Genomic DNA, 21422 nt, shown 5'->3' with positions numbered 1-21422 from the left:
GAAGAATTCAAGTAATTAAAACTCTAGCATTACTTTTGTTAAGTCATCTCTTTGTTTCATTGACAATCCACCCCCTAATTTGTTAGCAGAGATCAATAAACTATTTTTTAATTTTGTGTGGAATGGTAAACCAAAAACTAGCAAACATATTGTAATAAAAGAATATATAGAAGGTGGTTTAAAGATGATTGATATATTTGCTTTTGTAAAATTTCTGAAGTGCTCATGGATCCGTCACTTTATACAACTATGGCAGTCAATATCCTGAAAACCTAATTAACAAGATACAAAACGTATTTTGGAAAGATACTTTGTTTTTTTTATAATTTATTGAACTTTGTAAAAAAGAACCATCTGACAATCATCCTTTGCTTCAAAATCCAATATTCTATAACCCAGACATTACAATTGGTAACAAAAGTGTGTTTTTTAAATCATGGTTTGAAAAAGGCATTCACTTTGTTGGGGATTTGATAAAAAGCACTGAATGTTTAACCTTTTACACTTATGATGAGTTTTGTTAAGTATATAATTTCCATCCAAACTACTTATTTTTCCTAGGAATTATTAAAGCAGTGACAAGATATATGAAGCTCAGAAGCTCTTATGACACAAGTTTTATTTAGCCGTCTATCCACACTAGCCTACGGCCAATCTCGTTAAACAAAAAAGGTTCAACGCCTATGTATGAAATAATTTCCAAAAACGAGTCTTCACCAGTGTGTATAGATAAATGGTTGAACACTTTTAATAATAATGATACAAAATAATGGCGAACTGTTTTGATATGCCTTTTCGTATTACACAGAATACCAATATACAATGGTTCCAATATAGAATTGTACATAGAATTATAGGTACAAACTATTCTTTTTCTTCTTTTTCAAAAAAAGGATATGTCAATTCAGCCAAATGTACTTTTGGTGAAACTGAATGTGAAACCATTGAACATATGTTTTGGGAATGCGAGCATTTCAATCAGTTAATAACTGAATTGTTTTCTGAATGTAATAATATGTCGAACCTTCTAAATATGTCTTCTTTTATACTGGGACATTCAAACACAAATGTGTCTGTAAACTTAATATTTATTTTGATCGAAATATTTATTAATAATTGCAAAATGAACAAAAATATACCCACTCATAAAACTGCAAAATCTTACCTGTCATTGCATTGGCATGTACTAAATGAAATTAACTATTTTAATGATTCGTGTAACAGTCAAGAATGGGTACTACTTTTAACTCTTCTCCATATTTGAGTTATGGGACATAAGAAGTAGTGTACCGGTTACTCTTCTTAAAAGAAGCTATCGTTTATATTTTTTGTGTAAAAGCAATTGATTGTTTAATCTATTGAATGTGCTATAATATGCAAGATAAAATGTAAACTACGTACGGTATGGAGTGGGATGCCCTCGACCCTCACATACCTATTGACGATGAAAAATAAAATATGTTGAACGGAAAAAAATGTTGTTTTCCTTACAATACTATTTCTCAAGGAAAAATAGTACTATACGAGGAATTTTAAGCCTCATTAGAGAACCGACTTATGTTGTCAAACGTTCTTTGTCTTTTAAAATTAACTAAAAGTATCATTACCACCTAGTAGAGCAAAACATTATCATTTAAATATATATATAGAAAAACATCATGTGAAATTAGATAAAAAGTATTACTCGAACACTTGTAAAGAATGTTTATTTATGCTATCTTTTTGGTTTTCGTGAGAAGCTTTTATAAAATTTAACAGTATAGAGGATACTCTTTACTCGAAGTAAAAGCTCATGGCATAATCATGTTTAAAGAAAATAATTTACAAATGAAATTCAGAAACGTGTTTAATATATGGTTATTCATATATTATTTATACACACACGGTTGCAAGGCAAATAAGATCAAATGAAGGGAAACTGTTTTAGTATATGAATATTCAAGTATTATAAAAAAAAATCAAGATCTCACACGTGTTGTTTTTGTTCTTCTACTTTTTTCCTCGCCTATGTCATTTGTTTTGAATGTTTGTGTATTACCGGCGTACGGGTTTGAAATCACTTTCTAATTTCTCTATGAGGAAACAGTAATACTTTTTCCTTTTTTGAACAATACAGTTTATTTGCTCACGTTTTGATTTGGTGATGCATGTTTGTAATGCTTTTTGTTAGTTAGGATGAATATAACATATATGTTGTATTGACTGCGAAAAATGATAATGCCTTTGTTGTATGTCAACGAAAATGTAATCCTTCATATTGTGCAAGTTTGTCAGTTTAAATATTGTATCATACAACTGTTGTAGTCTGAATGATGTTGCAAAAAGATAAGATGTTTACAATTTTTTAAAAGTCTACATGCCTATATATATTGTATATGAGACTGTCGTGTTATTAAGTCAATGGAAAAACAGATTAACTCACTTTGGGATGTCGAATGCTATTTAAATTTTGGCACTTTTCATTGAAGATGAGTATGTTTTCTATTTAACAAATGTTTGACGAGCCTGTCCGTTTAAGTGCACAATCTAGAAAAGACCTCAATACCTAAAAATAAATAAGAATACTTTCACACTGTGCCCTTTTTGTGGACCAAGCTATTAAAGTCCTTTGTTTTATAGGACTGCTATGTTTTATGAAAACTGCTGAGCAAACATTTTATATAATATTGCCTTAAAATGCACATACAATTAACCGTGTCAATCGTTAACAACGAGACACTTTCGTTTTAAATCTTCGACAACTTTTTTTATTTTTGATAAAGCATCAACATAATTTATACCGAGGTAAAATGGATTTCAGTAGATCATCCTGCGCGTAAGTAAAATGTCCAATAACTGTGGTAAATGCACAAACCTTTCGAAAATTCCGATAAAAACATTCAAAAATCATCCGTTAACCGCCATTTTGAACAACAGTTACTATTTTGCTCACTTACGCCACGCTAGTTACTTGCGCACGATCGACCCCCTGCAAGCTGTTAGAAAGACAGATTCAGGTGGTCAAGGATTCTTTCATTGCGACGGTAGGCTTGAGAAGGGACACTGCCAGACTCAGAGATGCAAGTGTTTAACGCGCTAAGACTTTGTAATAGTAGATGACATAACAATCTGAGTGATTGACATGTGGCATTTCACAAGAGTGTACTTAAACACATACACGTTTTAATGATTCCTAAGGGGTACGAAATATGTAGCAAACATTCATTTACAAGTTTTCTATTTTTTTTACGTGACATGTGACCATCTCGACATTGAGAAGTAAAATGAGATTGATCTAATATAATGGGAACTATCTTATTAAAATTATTAATTGATCTTGTCAAAAGCAAAAGCAAAGTTGTACAATTTTATTAATTTAGAAGATATATGAGGTTGATTTATATGAAAAGTTAAATCTTTTGTCTCAATAGTTGAAGTATCAAAACAGTGTGACATATTTTGTTAGAGTTTATATTGATGCAGTTTTTCAAAGGTGTATACTTTTCTGAATACATTAATGACATTGTTCAGTCATTTCGTGAACTTCCTAAAGGAATACGGGATTAAATGAAATCCCTAAGTGGAACAACGATTTCACGAAAACCTGAATCATTTAGGAATTTGGTTAAATTGCTAGTTTCACAGATTTGCTGTAACATAAATCTCAATAAGAGAGCTGAAGAATAATTTTGTTTTAGCATGGGATATTCAAGCTAATTCAAAATGTCAAGAGAAGGAACTACTTAACTGGGCAATACAAAACAATATCGAGACAAATATAATAACCGTATGATAAATTATGTTGCTTTCTTCAAATTTTGAATACCATGGTCATTTTTGTCTATGATTATTTACGGCTTTATAATTTTCAAAGAACCAAACTTTTATTTATATCATCACATGTCGATTGAGAATGTGTCTGAGTTGGCGAAATGTGCCGTTATGTCTGTATAGTGTTATGCATGGATTTGATCTATCTCTATTATAACAATACCAGTATTATACAAAGCCAATTTGAAAAATTGTTAAATAACGCTATTATAAACTAACAATTTAACTTGTAAACTAATAATACAATGTATAAACAATTGATTTGAATAAAACCTACATAACTAAAATAGTAACTTTTCTCATGTTGTTTATATCATAAAACACGATCGATAAGTAAACTAAAAAAAACTTGGCAAATAAAAACCCACCCCGGTTTGAGATCAGCACTTTTGATTGGTAACTTGAAAAAAAAAACATCATTAATATAAAGAAGTGAAACTCCAGTTGCTCCAGCATTATTGCATTCCTATTATACACAGGTTTGTGGTCCTTTATTGATGGCAAGTAACGAATTGCAAAAACAGTACGGCACAGAACGAAACAACATACACACAAAGTTGAATAAAGCTGGGGTCGCCGCCTTGGAACGGTCAATGCTAAGCACTGGGCGGTTTAAACCCGTTTTAGAGCACTCAACCTCACACTTGACCCAACAATATTCATGATACATAAACGTGTAAATGCAATTTAACCTTATAGCATTGCAACTCAAATTAAACAGTAACAAAAAGGAATTAAAACACATTCAATTTAAATCCCATTTAATTACTAAATGGTAGGTAGGAGACGAGAGTAACAGAGCCACAACTTTTTGAGGAACGATGAAATGAAATTACGAACAAGCGTCAACTACATCCGTTCTTTTTAAAAAAAGATTTAAGAATATAGATCTAGCATCATACAGTTAATATTTAAGATCATCATCGTGCAAATACAGGAAAAAGCAGCAATATAGGGTGTAAAAGATCCAAATTATATAGCTTGGTTGTTTATGTGACTGCAATATACTATAAAAATAAATGTAAAAGAAAATGAATGTAATACATTTAAAGAATAACCGTATAGACTGAGGCGATAATTTATCAAAACGAAAATTATACTAGTAATGATAAAAAGCTGCGTGATCTATACAAGCGTATATTATTCAAAATAAATAAAACGAAGCTTACAAATAAATCGATCGAAAAACGCCCGTCAGAGAGAAAATATTAATAAAGTTGAACGATATAAACCCGATGAGCTGTGCATTTAGCTGAAACAGAAAAGGTAGATCGGGTGACGTAATTCAGAAGCGATTACACGATGACGCCACCAGTAACGAAATTAAATTTTATATAAGGGGCAGAACTGTAAAATCGAATTACCAATTAACCCATTAATACCTAGTGGACTCTCCCATCCTTCTAAATTGGATCAATTTATTTCCAAAATTAGGGATGTCTAGTACAGTAGACTCTGCCAATACCGGACTCTCGGAATACCGGAACTCTCCCGATTCCGGACGGTCGGGCCAGTCCCGTATTTTCTTCTTCTATTTCTTTGTTAAAAAATGTTGAATAAACCGAACTCTCTGAAAACCGGAAACCGGACGGGTATCTCCGTAAATTTGGTCATTTTCAACGTAAAATACATTGAGTATACCGGACGGTCTAACTTCTCAAGATGCCCGAGGCGTGAAAATAACAATACTTAGTCAGCACAGCGAGTGCGGTGTCACACATTTTGCTCGCTCAATTATCGATAATCGGATTAAACATACCATTAAGGTGTCAAGTCGTTACCGCGCTATGGGAGTCCGATTAAGTAATGTAAAACAAACTGTGAATGTCTATAATAGACGTGCGGTAACACCAAAAAGTAAAGTGATTGACTCGATCGTTTTATTAATTTATTTATTATCGCCTATGATAAACAATTTAATTAAAAAAATTAATGCATGTCGTTGCGACGATCACTTTCTTGTGATCTTTTTGGGTATTTTAAAAGATCTTATAGCCTTCTTAACATTGCAGGAAATAAGATCGTAAAGGAGAAATGTGCTTTCATGCAGAGAGTGATCTTGGACTTTTTCTTGAAATCGTAAACTTCAAGAATTAGTAGGTTTTGAGATTATGAATATCTAAAAAAAAAATATGACGCTGTTTTTTTGCTTGTGTGTATGTTTTATGAAATGTGGTACATGTATGTATTGAATAATAAATCGTGTATCTACAACAATCTTATATGTGTCGTCACTCGCCTATATGACAAATGCCACGTACGTACATGTATAAAGCACCACGCTCACTTTGGGATTAATAAAACAAGTCGATATGGATTATTTTTTGCTTTTAATCGATTAAAAACACATTTTTAACAATGCAATTAACATCATCAGTACCTGCGTACAGTTATCACATGGTACATGTAAATGTATATGGTTTGTTTTATTTTCATGTGATTCTGTACACAATGCATACCATGTATATTTCGGCAATATGCATACTCTTGGTAAACCGGAACTCTCTGAAAACCGGACGATCAGGCCGGTCCCGAGACCGTCCGGTTTACAGAGAGTCTACTGTATATTTATTTCTATATTTAGAATATTTCTTACAGAAATTCCTTCAAGCAAACAGCACAGACCCTGATGATCAAGGTCTACGCAGTTTGCCAAGGCCTTTTTCTAGACGCTGGGCATAAATGGGTTAAACCAGCTGTGTTTATTGAACATTTTAGAAGCAAAAATATAAAAGGGTCATTCCATTAATAATTCCAAATTTTAAGAGAAGAAAGATATAGTGAATCGAATACTAACAAGCATGTGTTTTTAAATACGTCAGCATCATATACTTTTGATAGAAAACATTAAGTTCAAGACAGGTCGAGAGTAGCTTATATTCTCTACAACAAAACACGAATCTATGCAAAATCGAGCTAATAAAGTTGTAAACATATTAATCTGCTTAGAAATCGAAGAAACATGTAATTCCTTCCAATCACTTAAGTAATTTGCTTTCATTGCCGTCAATAATTTCTTTTAAGTACCGTTGAATTATTATTTCCGTAACCAATTGTTGTTGATAACAGTCCGGAAATAAATCCAATTAAACTTCCGCGAGCTTTCTCGTTATGTCTTCGCCATTTGGAGCTGCAAGCATGAAGTACATGTTCTTAGTGTGTTTTATTCTAAGTGACATGTGTTCTATGTTACAAATAGACTTTGAATCAAAACCGTTTGTAACGATTTGGAATGCTCCGTCAGAAAAATGCCTGCGTTCTTTTAGAGTGGATATTGACCTCAGCGCATTTGACATCGTCGTAAACACTGGTGGTGCATTTGAAGGCGACAACATGGTGATATTTTATGAACTTGGACTGTATCCGTACATCGATGATGATGGGAACTTTGTAAATGGAGGTCTTCCTCAGGTAAGATGAATATAAATATGTCATATGTCATGTTTGCTTTTAGTTTTAATCAATACCCCTATGTTTCCATACACAAGCGTTATCAAACAATCACGTGGCGTAGTGGATATGGTGTCCGCCTAGCAATCGGGAGGTCACGGGTTCGATCCCCACTGTGGGAGCGTTCTTTAGATCTCCCCCGTAGACACCAAGGAAACGGACTCGAGAGCGTTTCATATAAGCTTAGGCTTGTTATGAATCGAGCTTAGATAAATAGGTTTAAAAATAAATCAAATAACCAATTTCCAGTCTTGTTTTGTTTTGTTTTGTTTGTTGTTGCTGTTTGCATTTTGTTTTAAATTAGAGCAGAATAAACTTAGGAATAAACCCGTTAATACTCAATAGTCATAAGAAGAACATTTAAACAATAGGTTTGCTATTGTTAACATTATGTCTAACATGAGATATATGTTGCAACATAAAATATATAAATGACAATGTATTAAACTAATCCTTATTTCTTAAATTTATAATACATTGTACTCTCTTTCACATGTCTTTGATTGATGTGAAAAAAAAAACATACTTACAAATATGACTAATCTCAGAATAACGTTCATATGCATTTAACTAAAATGAATGTAATGTAAACTGCATAGACATAAATACATATTTTACAATATCAGCTTAGCGACCTGGGCAGCCACTTGCTGAAGGTTAAACAGGACGTCACGGCCCTCATACCCGATGCGAACTTCTCCGGGCTCGCCGTCATTGACTGGGAGAGGTGGAGGCCAATCTTTGAGAGGGACAACTACAACAATGTTCAGAGACAGTACATAACGGCTTCCGAAGATCTCGTGCGCAAGGCGCATCCGGGATGGTCTGACGAACGCGTTTATGAGAAAGCGAGGCAAGAATTTGAAAATAGGGCAAGGTTTGTGCTATAATGTTTAATTGATCAGATATTATACCAAAGCAGTAAATGCGGTCAGGTCAGTTGCCAGTTGATATCAGTCTTATCAGTGTTTCGCATCACGTATTTCCGTTGTCAAAATATCTTATTATTCCCACCTCATTAGCAATTTTATCGAATAATGTCAGTTGTAAACGGACAAAGGCATTTTCTGACCAAAAAATGATGATGATGATGATGATGATGATGATGATGATGATGATGATGATGATGATGATGATGATGATGATGATGATGATGATGATGATAACACAAATTAATAAAACGAACGTATTTTTTTAATACAGAAAGGCATTTACAATGTACCAGTAGGTACAATTTTTATTTGGCCTCTTGTAGAAGTTAATAACTTTATTTATGTATTTTTACAATTAAGGAAGACATATCGATTTCGTTTAAATGCATAAAGTACTCCTATGTCTTTGCATGCCGTTTTACTTCCTGTTTTATAATTTCATTTGCTGCACCAAAACTTATTTAAACCGTTTTGTCCCGATTGGATTGGTCCCAGTCGCATTAGTTAGCTCAGTAATCAATAGGCAAGTACAACCGGTCACAAGAAAGTAAACCGTCATAAACCTTCTCAAATATTTGAAACCGGCATAAGTTAACAACCTTATTGCAATTATCAAACTTTATCGTTTCAGTACTTTCTTATATTTATTTTCCCATAGTATAAAGAAAAAGAAAGTTACGATGATAAGTTGTGACATTTGCCTTCATTGGTCTCCGTTAGCTATTGACTATAACTAGATTGTGAATGCGCATATTTAATTTAGAAAATGCCGTGATTATCGAGTGGATGTATTCGTTGAATTATACATTTAATGTGAGATTACCTTATGTGACAATGATGCGAGAAAAGAATATTCGCTGATAAATACGGTGTTTGTTTGCAATACAGGTTTCCAAACTGCCTTTCCAATTCATCGATTGCATTCTAATTGCTTGTGTTTTAAGTTGCAGCTACGTCCTTTTTTGATGGACAGATTGCCGAAATCAGTATTTTGTGCAATCAAATTTTCCCCATGGGTTACAAATTATCATACGTATGTATTAAATATCTACCGCTTATTTAAATAGTAGCAGAAATTTCACTCAGTTATTCGTACGTTATCCATCACGTTGAATGCAAATAACTGAGTTATGCTGGATACCACCAGCCCTGCCCCACCGCGCCCCCCCCCCCCCCTCCTAAAAGTGGCTTTTTAATGTTAACATCATGAGGGGGTCAATAAGGGTCAATAAAGGGGGGCAGTGTCTTATACCTAAACTACCTTTATTACATTTGTCTATAGGTAAGCTTGTTTCAAACGTCCTTATTTTAAGAAACGTTTTCAAAATGAGAAACTCAAAATGAATTGTGTCGATAATAAATAGTCACGCCTAATATTGAGTTAGTTTTGACGGAATATAAACTGTTAAATGGTGCCTCTTTGCTGCTTCACATCAATGACTTTCTTGTAAGATATATTATCTGAATGCCTTTTAAGACAGTTCATGGAGAGAACTCTCGTGCACTGCTCTAGCATTCGTCCTCAAGGAAAATGGGGCTTCTACGGATTTCCAGGCTGCTATAACTACCACAATCAGAGGACATGCGACACTAACACTATGGAACTGAATGATGAGTATGCCAATAAGTGCAATATAACTCATGGAAATTGCAATTACGAAGAACTGCCAATAACTTATTAAACATGCTAATATTCAGTAATGCCTATAACTAATGATTTATACCAGTATGCAATAATGTCATTGACTCATAAATGATATTAGTATACTGTAATGCCAATAACTCCTGAGTAATACTAGTTTGAAGTTATGTCAATAGTGGAGTTGGATTAGCCGGGAGATACAACAACAACAATATGTAGCTAATTTGTCCAAAAAATCGCAATGCGGCTGTGGTACTTCGAATGAATTTCCAGACATGTGCGTACATAACATGTAACATTAAAACTATTCGACGAACCTTGTTTTTATTTAGATGATTAAAGTGATATTATGCGCATTTTTCACTGTTGAATTGAGCTGAAAAGAATGAACAGGTCAAAACAGTTTGTAAAAATGTGGTAACTGACCAATTATCTACAACTCATCTTGCTACCAGTTGTTTATAAACAATATATATTATAATCGATATTTTACATGACTGTCCAGTCCTCTAAGCCGAAATGATCCTAACACAAATTTTTGTCTTTGTGTCATATGAACGAATCTGCACTAAAACTAAATTAAGATTAACATCGTACATCGAATCATTTCTGTCGTCAGTTGTCAAAACGAAAGTATGGTTGATATTCAAATGCATTATTTTTTCTCTTTCCGGGATATTGTTTTAGTATATTGATGCTGCATTAACAAATATAAGTGTATATGAAGTGAAAACACAAAAAATAAACAACGGTTGCGATAGACACCTATAAAAATAGCATATACTGTTAGATGCGTATTATATCACTTTAAACAAAGAAATATAGAACATTTGATCCACGATAATTTTTAAAGATGCCCTAACTTTGAACGTATTCAATTTACGTCCATAGGCTAGACTGGATGTTCCAGGCAAGCTCGGCCCTTTTCCCATCCATCTATCTCCGAGAGAAGTTTGGCAACCACCAGGCACGTTATGACAGGGTTCATGGTATCCTAGGGGAGGCGATTCGTGTGAGCAACTTATACGGAAGTCCTTATCAGCCCCTTGTGGCGTACACACGATTTAGATATGGCGACACTAGCGAGTTTTATGATGTGGTGAGTTATCTATTATTGATAAATTTTAAATTCAAAAACAGCTAAATCATATTCCTCAGTAATCCTCAACAATGAACGCTAGAATGAGCGTCAACTAATGTTGTATTTTCCTTTTTGAATTCTCTCATGTGTGTATTGTATAAAAGGGAAGTTATTTTGTTAAAACTCCGTCAAAAGTAATCTTGAAAATGACTTTAAAGTACAATTCTTATGATAATGTCTTTACTTCTTGACTCCGTTTTTACATTTTTTAATCTACGGATTTCTTCAATAAATTGCTAAAAGATACATCATGTATAATTATGATTTGGAATCGAGAAAAACATGAAGCAGACATCTCCCCCTCACAAGTTTTTTTTGTAATCTTACAGACTGATCTGCATAGCACACTTGGTCAGACGGCGGAAGCTGGGTACAACGGGGCTGCACTATGGGACAGTCACGCCTCGTTTGAGACACGTGACCAGTGCTTGGGCATGCGAAACTACCTGGACACCACTCTGGGACCGTTTCTAAAAGCTTTGCAAGATGCGGTGAACAAATGCAGTCGAACTAAATGTAGTGCACACGGACGATGCAAAAATAGAATCAGAAGTAGGGACAGAGAATATGGAGACAAATATAAAAATAAAACAAAGCCCTCGAGGGCCGTCTTGAGCATTTGGGAAACGATTGTTTCAGTATTAAGGATTCTTTGGTCCATACTTTTGAATTTTGTGAACGGAGAGCGTTCATATTTTGAAAACGTCGGTGATGTATCTTGTGAATGCTTTCCTGGTTGGAAAGGTAATACGTGTAATATTTCTGTTCTGGAATATACTTAATATATAATTAAACACAAAATGCCACTTCATTAAGTACTGCGTAATGTGAAATAACGCCTGGTTTCAATTCTGATTTGCTTATTACAAAAAATTGCAGATAATATTAAAATTTTTGTTTTTGCAATTGCATGAACGAGCTAAATTTTCAGTAAGCTTCAACCGAACTGTAATATAATATTTACAGAAATTTTCGGAAAACGTGTCCGTATACCTAATTGGTTTAATGATGTATAAAGTAGATAGATTAATATATGTTTTAAATTCTTAAGATGTTCTTGAAGCATAATATATTAACTGAGGTCGGCTAAAAATATTAGGTCACTTTTACTTACCGCGTGCATGTTAAACAAGGTTTTCTTACTGTTTTCATGACACAAACGCAAACTTTGAAAATTGTATACTGACTTCTTTCCAGGCACCACACTTAGCTATACACCAATATAAAATTAAGCTTTATTATTTATTATTATACGTTTTTATTTTAGGTTACCCTGTTAGCATTTGTACTCGTGACTTATTTTAACCAAAAGTAGCATTATGTCGCGGAATTGAATATAGCATGGTATACTCTTCATCCCGCGTACACTTTCAGATAATATTCCAGTTCATATATGTATAGAATAAACCCCGAGTAGCATGTGTGTATGGAGTGTACTATAATACCGGGGCGTGAGAGATTATTGTAACGATTGAGTCTATATGACAACAGGCAATAACATGTTATAAAAAAAATAAAAGTTACATACGCAAAGGGCGATTAAAATACATTCCGTGTTAGAAAAAGGTTTCTTCAAACAAGATGTATTGAATAGCAAGCATTAAAGGCACTATTTGTATAATAACACACGTTTAAAACGCATGGGTTTAGTTTATTCTAATATTTCGGAATTTGAAAGAGGTACGGAAAAAGCAACTCGTGCATAACTTATACCATGTTAATTGAACAGCTTGACACATGTTTGTGTCATTTGATCAGTGTTTAATTTTTAAAAAAGTACCATTTTTAACACATGCTGCTAATTTCAAGTCACAGGGGACATAACATGTAACAATACAACTCCAATAGCAATTTAGCAATATGTGTATGCAGACATCATATTTTTCAGTAGCAACAAAACTGACAAAGACCACTGCTGTTAGTGTCGATTGGCCCTGAAGTATTCTTGTGACCCGTGATGTGATCTTAACCTTTAAATATGAGAAAAACCGAAAAGTTGTGTTAATTTATCGGGAACATAAAACATATTAATACATATGTAATATTGAAGCAATAATGATTATTTCTATACTCTGTACTGTCCCTCAGTAATCCTTGAAATAAAAAAAAATGTTAATATATCTCATGAACAAACAAAATTAACTAAGGGCAATAACTCTTAACGAAAGCAAGTAATGATGCAAGTAATTCTTATTTCTCCTTAACCCATATATGATTACATAATGTTTCACATGAATTCCTTAAATCTTGCCGAGTTATAAAACACTGACGAAATAGGTGTGGTCTTGGACTCCGCATTTATGGTAATGTCATATATCAATGAAGAAAGTTGTGTTTAAATAATAAAATAATAATTATTTGATTTATTTAAATCTGGCGATTTTCTTTTTTGTGAGGCGTTAAGGTCCGTCCGTTTCGTGCTCTAATTTATTATTGTGTCTGATAATTTATACGACACGGCCGTTTTACCACTGGCGATTGTAAAACGTATTGCCACGGCAGTTATTTATCTCAGGAACTTTTATTGGATCTTGGTGGCAAAAAATGTAAAAATTAAATGTATCCCTCTTGTTCATGCTTATTGTTGCCTAACACGATTAAAAATTTTGATCTATAGTGTTCTACAAAATTATTTTGTATTGGATGTAAACGGTAAAACATATTGATACAATATGAAACTTTATTTGCTACGCATTGTATAATGACGCTGATGCACTCTTCGTGCACATTTTCATACAATGGAAATGTTGGTTGATGGAAATATACGATTTACTACATATTTTCAATATATATATATTAAACGCGGTGAATGACATGCTTTATCAGCTCTGAGACCGAAATTGTCTGATGTTTGTTGACAATAGGGCACCGGTAAAAACGACGTGCACAGGGATCCTCAATAAAGATGTCAAGAAAAAAGCTTCCACGATGTGTGTTTTGTAAGGAATGTGATTAGTTTTATGTGTGCAAAGATTCCGTTTATGCACTAGAAACAGCACAAACCATGTTCGTTATTACTCTAGATGACAAAATGTGACTACATGACCATCACGTGATCTCCCGCTCGGTTCATTAAGAAACAGAACAAAATGCTTTGCATAGCGAAAGTGATGCTCGTCATTTTAATGTGAACTAAGCGTAGATTTTTTCGATTTTATTAGATAAAGATGAAGGAGTACAATATTGTACAAATATAAACACACCGAGTGTGCCTAGAATAAGAAACATTGTGATATATGTGTGAATAGAATGTGACATGCTCATGACATAAATTAATTAATATAAACGGAATAAAGCACGACCCTCTAAACAATACACTGGTATCGTTATTTGTTTCAGTATTTAAATATACCAGGTCATACTTACATCTTCTGAAATGTTATACTAAGAAAATATATCTGAACCGAGTTCTGGTCTTGAAAATTGTGTTTACATGTAATGAACTCTTGAATACTTAAACAAAAAATACATTATGGTACATTTCAGACCAGAATTTACGAAGTATAGTTCTTAATGTCATTAAACAATGTTTATAAAAATTTGTTAAATATGTTCTACGCCGTTTCACTGTGTAAGTATTTATATATAAACATGTTTTATAATTTGTAATACACTTGATGATGTATAATCGTATATTTCCCGCTGCGATCCAATCTTGTCCGCTTTGTGTTAGAGATGTTCCGATGACAATAAAGTGACCAATCAACGCCGCTGTATTTTGTTTTTCACCTGGAAATATCGAAATACAATATTAAATGGACGTATAATGAAAATTCAAAAAACAATTCATATTTTATATTAACGACCAAGTAAAATAAGAAGAAGAATGACACTCCCGGGATATTTATAGGAGAGATTGACATATGCAGTTCCATTATACAACGCATATTACGAACAGCTGTTCACTATTGGAAATTTCATACATTAAGCCGCCTGCATTACTAAATATCCTACGAAAAAATAAATTACGAAACACTTGTTGAATAGTCATAAAATCCTACGTCGAAAATCTACCATAAGTAGCGATTGAATAACTTGGAGAGTTATGTTGTTATCGTTATATTGTGTGACACTACGAGGATTGGTTATATAAAGTATAAAATACACATTTCACTGAAAGAACACCGATGGCCGAGTGGCGAGAGTATTTGACTTTCACTCCGAGGGCCAGTGGTTCGAGCCCAGATTATAATTACTTGTTTGTCTTTCTTTAATTTTTTTATTATTTTTTTACTGGAGCTATTTAATTCCAATGCTTACATTTATCAATTCAAAGCATTAAATGACACACTTTTATACATGCCAAAATCTGTGAAAAGGTCCCTTTAACGTTATACATAATTATTTTCTTAGCTTTAAAAAATATCAATTTACATGTTTACTTGTTTTATACTGAAACACAGTGGTAATTATTTATTTTTTGCGCTAGATCTTTGACCATATATGGATTTTAATAGTGCATGTATAACAGTACGTTTAATGGTAAACAAAAACATAGACGTATTTCTCCTCATACTATACAGATAGCGAAAAGCAGTTTTCGAGGAACAAACACTTGCTTTAAACTGACAATTTGCATGAAGTAATTAATGGTCGTTTTTAAAGGCTTGACATGTTTTGCAGAGAAGATTAATTGCTTTAATCTTGTTTGTATATTCTTATGGTAATTGTTTGGGATGTATAAATGAAAGACAGCCATGCAATTAACGCGCTAATAGAACAGAGGCACGTGATGTTGTTGTTGTTTTTTACCACTATCGGACATCAATGACATCATATTTGAATATTTAACCCATTTATGCCTAGTGGACTTTCCCATCCTTCTTAGCTGGATCAATTTATTTCCAAAATTAAGGATGTCTAGTATATTTATTTCTATATTTAGAATATTTCTTATAGAAATTCCTTTAAACAAACAGCGCAGACCCTGATGAGACGCCGCATCATGTTTGTCAAGGCCTTTTTTTCTTGACGCTATGCATAAATGGGTTTAAACAATAAAACAATGATAACACTACGATTGAAGATCCTCAAAAGGTGTCAACAGTCTCCGTATTACTTAAATCTAGAACTGTTTGTTACATGTGTAGACGTAATAAAAAGGATAAAACCGCATACTATTTATCAAAACTAGAAACGTTAAACAAACAGTTTGTCCACAGAATGACCATGCTTTATTGAACAAATGAATAGTAATGTATAGTTAAAACGTTTCGGCTTAAACAATTAGCATTATTTTGACTAACAAATCTATAGCATGTATTAATTCCTGCAATATTTGATTGAACACAATCCATTTTTATTTTATTTTTCTTTAAGTAAAACAGTATTTACAATAATTTTTTTATAATAATAATGTAGATATATGTCTGCGTATGTATTTTGAGAAGGAGGTTCAAGGAAAAAACTTTGCATTAATATGTAGGTTAGGTTGCTAACGAATATGCTTCATTGAAAAAGGTATCTTAAATTAAACGACGAAATCAGTTTGTCTTAAATAGTATACATTACACAGACGTTTCTTTATCAGGTTTGTAGGTAAACTATTTGTGTTATATTTTCACAATGACAAAGGATGATCTTTAAAGAAACGTGCATGGTGTACATGCATACATTCCGATCTAAACAAACTTTTGCTGACATTTCAAGATGACATTCATTCAAATGAATTACAAATCAGAGCGCTAGTACTTATGTTGAATAAAAGAATATGTGTTGTTTGGTATGACAGTAACATGTGTCGTATGACATAAAATTATACGATCCGAACAGAGGAAAAAAAAGAAATTATATCTTTTTACAAACATATCTGCATAAATTAAAAAAAATAATAGCCCATTGTTGCGCGATCACAAAAGGTCTGTGTATGAACTTTCACCATTAATATTTCTGTATAGTCTATTCTTAGCACGTATAGCGCTCTTTCGTGATTTCCGTAAAGTGAATATTTCGCTAAAACTGACAGCCGTACAATGGAGTGTCACATTAATATCATGCCTTATACTAAAAGTGTCGACATGTCATCCTTAAAAGGGCGAAAGGCAACCGATTAACATTGTGCATAGATGATTCTAAAAATAGAACTGTTATCAACACCCTGTGGTAGGCGGTACGTGTACAATTATAATTAACTGGTGTGCTACAAATGTCGAAGTTGCAGAATGTTGTCCACCATGGTATAAGCATATTGTAAACGTAAAGCATATGCATTTTACATTATGGGCGATTTGTGCTTTTTTTCTGACAAGATTGTAGAATTTAGGCTACTTTCGCATAAAAAAATGTAAACATAAACACAAGTATGTTTAAGAGTGGGTTGCTGTAACAATTATCTTAAATACCGAGCACTTAAGCAATTGGAACTTGCAATAAAGTAAAGTTTCATCATCTGGTAATAAGAGATTTGTTACTGTTCGTCTGACCGGAGTTTTATTTGTACAGCATAATATCAAATACTTGAAAGGATCGATTGATTTATGGCTTGCACAAGTCACTTACAATATTAACCTAGTATGATAATCTGGATATTTAAATAAATATTTTCAAATTTTCCTTAAACAATTGCGTCAGCATAAGTCGACATTGTCCTACAAATGTAAATGGTACCGATTTTCACAAAGAAAGGTGCTTTTTAATAAACTAGTTTTAAATTCACTACGTACTGTGTCCAGAGCTCCAGATAGAATTTAGTCTAAAGGGTATTTCACCCCCTGATATTATTGTTAAAGCGTATTTTACTCCTTTGTTTCAGCCATAAAGGTTATTTAGGAATATTTAGGGGTATTTTCCATTTCTATAGCACACTTACACATTAAAATGCGTTTTTAATCTAGAAATATTTTTATTTGTTATTTATATTATTAAATGCAAACAGAATGAATTTAAAATGAAGATATGAACAGACTTTCTTTAAAAATATTCCCGCAGGAACCGCTGGTCGCGTAAAACGCCCCTTTTTTGATCCACAAACATGACGGACCGCAATTTATTATTACAAGCTTATTTTGATTGACTTTCTTTTGATTCAAAGGTTAACTTACACTAAAAACTCAACTGGAGTATTGGTTTAACCGGTTACGCACTTTAATCGATTTAACATACGTACCAAGATTTGTATTGCGTATGGTTACGTACTGGGACGATTTTTTAATGCGTTTTTTTTGCAATGCGTAAGTGCGCAGATACGCCTCTTATATGGAGCTCTGACTGTGTCCAATAAGGCGAAATGTTCAAACATGCCAGTTATATAAGAATGAGAAACAACTGAATTACTAAATGGTGAACTTAAAGATTTGAAAACTGAATCGTATGGATATGATTTCGACCAATGCTCTTGACATGTGAATCGGATACTATCAAAATAGAAAAAAAAGCTTATTGATCAACGGTAAATTGTTTTATATAAACAGAAAACGCAATACTGTATTTGAATTTAGGTAGAGTAAGTCAGTGTGACAAGAAACAAGGGTTGCAATTATTGTACTGAAAACAGGAATCCGCCAAGCATAAAATTATTCGTTTTATACCTGCCGATGTTCTATAGGTGTGGCAAACAGCACATGCCACCAGTTCTTTGACAACCGAAATCAAACTCGGACTTCCGGCAGTGAGTGCTCAAAAAGGTCATCATGTTCTCTCCGGGCATAATCCTAGGTACCTCCGCCGCTTCTCCTGGCTCCACCTGACGCTTCTTTCGTGTCATCATGGACCATGTGAGCATTCCCCCCATTCCGCCGAATGGGTCATTAGGATTTGATGGTCCAAACATATTATCAAATATTGAGAAAGGACCGCCGTTTGCGGGGGCGGGTGTTGAGGGAGCGCCAAGCGAAGAAGCACCACCGACGGCGCCTGTATTCGCATTGGCAGGACCTCCGCCGACACTGGCGGGCAGTCGCGTGTGTTGCTGTCCGAGGGAGTTGGGGTCGGGTTTACCGGCGGCGCCGCCGGCGGGTCCAGGTCGGCCGCCTTTACGTGTGCGCGTGCCCGGTCTCTGCGGTACGCGCCGAGGAGGCGGAGGTGGCGGTAAGACATTGATGCAGAAACCACCGTCTCGGGCGCAGTTGTTCATCATAGCTAAAATGTTTAGAATTTAAAAGTTTTTTACGATGCTTACAAATAAGTGTTTCACTGTAAATGGCATTACAAGCGCAGTTGTATTGGAATGTTAAATCCATGAAACACAGTTGTTCATCATAGCTAGCAATGCTTATACCTAAGAGTCTGCAGTACATAGCAGGGCAATCGAACTTGTATAGCAATTTAACAGTTTGGAATTACAGCTGATCTATTATAGAAAATATTTTCTATAAATCTTTATGTTTCCTTGGAACTTGGAACTGCATAACAATATATGTCATAACATATAGTATCTATGTAGTTGCTGTTTGCATTGTCTGATACTGAACTGTTGTTGTGCTGTGTTTGGCCTTTTGTGATGTTCTATACTCTTCTATATGCAATTAAACGTACATGTACACAAACGGTAAGTGTACTGAATTTGTGTTACTATAGCAAGCTGCTTCCTTACTTTTATGCTGCTTTAATGCAATGTGATATTTTTTACTTTTGGTTCTTTAAAGGCACTGTGAAATAGAAATAACACTGTCAACGTGTGTCCTTACATGAGCAAACAAATTTGTTTACAATGTATGCATATTATTAGAGGTTCAACATTTAAGTCACACGGCTTTCAATAACAGCCATTTCATGACTTGACTGACTTGAAATCATTATTTCACTGTAAACCGTGTCTGAATCTATGAAATAAATGAACATTTAAACTATAAATTGATGCAACAGAAACAAATGACTTTCTGGCATACTAACTAGAGAATATGCAACAAAACTTATGTAAGAAGAATTTTACATCTTATGGATTCATCATATATAAATGCACAATTATGAACACGAGTATGTCTGCAAGAAAAAACACGAATAGTAAGGCATTATCCGAGAAAATATACATAAATGATAAATTTACACGCCCAGCGATCATCGTATAATGCATACATGAAAAAATATATATTCAAGTACACTCACAATTGTATTCAGCAACCATCTGGTATGAGACTTGCACCCCGACGGCACAGAAGCACATTAAACCCAGCCATTCCGTGAGTTTCATCTTGCCTTCTTCGCGACTACGACCACTTTGCTAAATCCAAAGAGGCAAGTTGACTGTACTAATGTCTCCGCCGGTCTGAACAAACGTCTGAACGTACGTTACTTTACTCCTCGCGTTAACGCCTGTCACAATAACGTGATTGTTGACGTCTGACAGCCGTCGGAGAGTTCATAGCGCGCTTGATATATACGTGTATTCGTTCATACTCGTCTTTTGTAGACACTTAATTCAGTTGTTGTAACCGGACATTCTTAGCTGCATCATAACGTGGTGATTTACAGCTTTTATACTAGCTTATAGTTTGCAAGTTAAAGCCCTAACCTAATGTATTTCCAATTAGCCTGGATGCATATGTATGCACACAAAAAGATAATGACCTTAATGACTCCTTTTGCTCACTTCTCCTTATAATAATCATAATAATTATATTATAAAATTATGATACTATTGTTTGTATTATTCTTTCTTTATTTATTTTTTAATTTTTATAATTATTATAATTATTATTAGTAGTAGACGTAGTAGTAGTAGACGTTGTAGTAGCAGTAACTACAACTAAGCAATATCATTATATTATATTGTATTATTATAAGTGTTTATTTATAGACATAACCAACTATATAATATCACTAGATCCGTAATATATCTGACACCCAACAGTTATTGTTTATGCAATTTTGTACATAGCACAAACCAATTATCTAATAGGTAGATTGACGTAATGACATATGTATTTGACATGTTAGCTTATTGCGAGTAAATTGAATTGTACCCTTACATGACTGTTTGACATACTATGTCAGTGGCGAAATTGTGTCATTTAAAGGCCTAGCTGGATCCTTCTTACTTTTACCCCCCACTCCTGTAGATTGGGCGAGACGTCTTCAACTGCACTTTTGGTAAGCTACAGTGTGTTAAATGGCAGTGTTTTGTTTGTTTGTTTTTTTTTTTTGAGGGGGGGGGGGGGGTAATAACACATTGTCAAAACTAGGCATGTACGTCCAATCTTCGGAAAGAGATAGTTAAACAAATTGTAGTAGTAGTAGCCAACGAAGAATAACATATATTACAAGTAAATCGTATAAGGTTCCATTAAAAAGTAGAAAAAAACATCCCGAGGTCATTCCCACCTAACATATGCTCATGTATTGAAACAATAAATATTCATTTTTTTCGAACAAATAAGAAACGAGTTTGACACAAGAAGGAACAATATCACGAGAATTACGGTCGGCGAGTTATACGATAAAGGAAGTACATCATTAATGTAGTTGTCTTTGAAACATGTTTTACTCACCTGTGTCAGGCTGATGAGTTACT

General features: G+C 33.8%; 2 protein-coding genes across 2 annotated transcripts; one reads left to right on the top strand and one right to left on the bottom strand.

Annotated features, from left to right (window-relative positions):
• The first annotated feature begins 6965 nt into the window (after positions 1–6965).
• Positions 6966–14684, top strand: LOC127831969 (hyaluronidase-1-like). The gene is made up of 6 exons (XM_052357066.1): positions 6966–7221; positions 7887–8137; positions 9670–9807; positions 10726–10933; positions 11305–11719; positions 12864–14684. The coding sequence occupies exons 1-6, from the start codon at positions 6988–6990 to the stop codon at positions 12911–12913; spliced, it is 1296 nt and encodes a 431-aa protein (XP_052213026.1). The 5' UTR covers positions 6966–6987; the 3' UTR covers positions 12914–14684.
• LOC127831973 (uncharacterized) lies at positions 14117–20196 on the bottom strand. Its single transcript, XM_052357073.1, has 3 exons — positions 20018–20196; positions 18502–19051; positions 14117–14704 (listed from the first exon to the last, which is right to left on the bottom strand). The coding sequence occupies exons 1-2, from the start codon at positions 20100–20102 to the stop codon at positions 18513–18515; spliced, it is 624 nt and encodes a 207-aa protein (XP_052213033.1). The 5' UTR covers positions 20103–20196; the 3' UTR covers positions 14117–14704; positions 18502–18512.
• Positions 20197–21422: the final 1226 nt, after the last annotated feature.

Source organism: Dreissena polymorpha, chromosome 5 (assembly GCF_020536995.1).
Source record: "Dreissena polymorpha isolate Duluth1 chromosome 5, UMN_Dpol_1.0, whole genome shotgun sequence".
Lineage (NCBI taxonomy): Eukaryota > Metazoa > Mollusca > Bivalvia > Myida > Dreissenidae > Dreissena > Dreissena polymorpha.
Note: the sequence above shows the minus strand (reverse complement) of the source record. Positions and strands in the feature narration are given on the sequence as shown.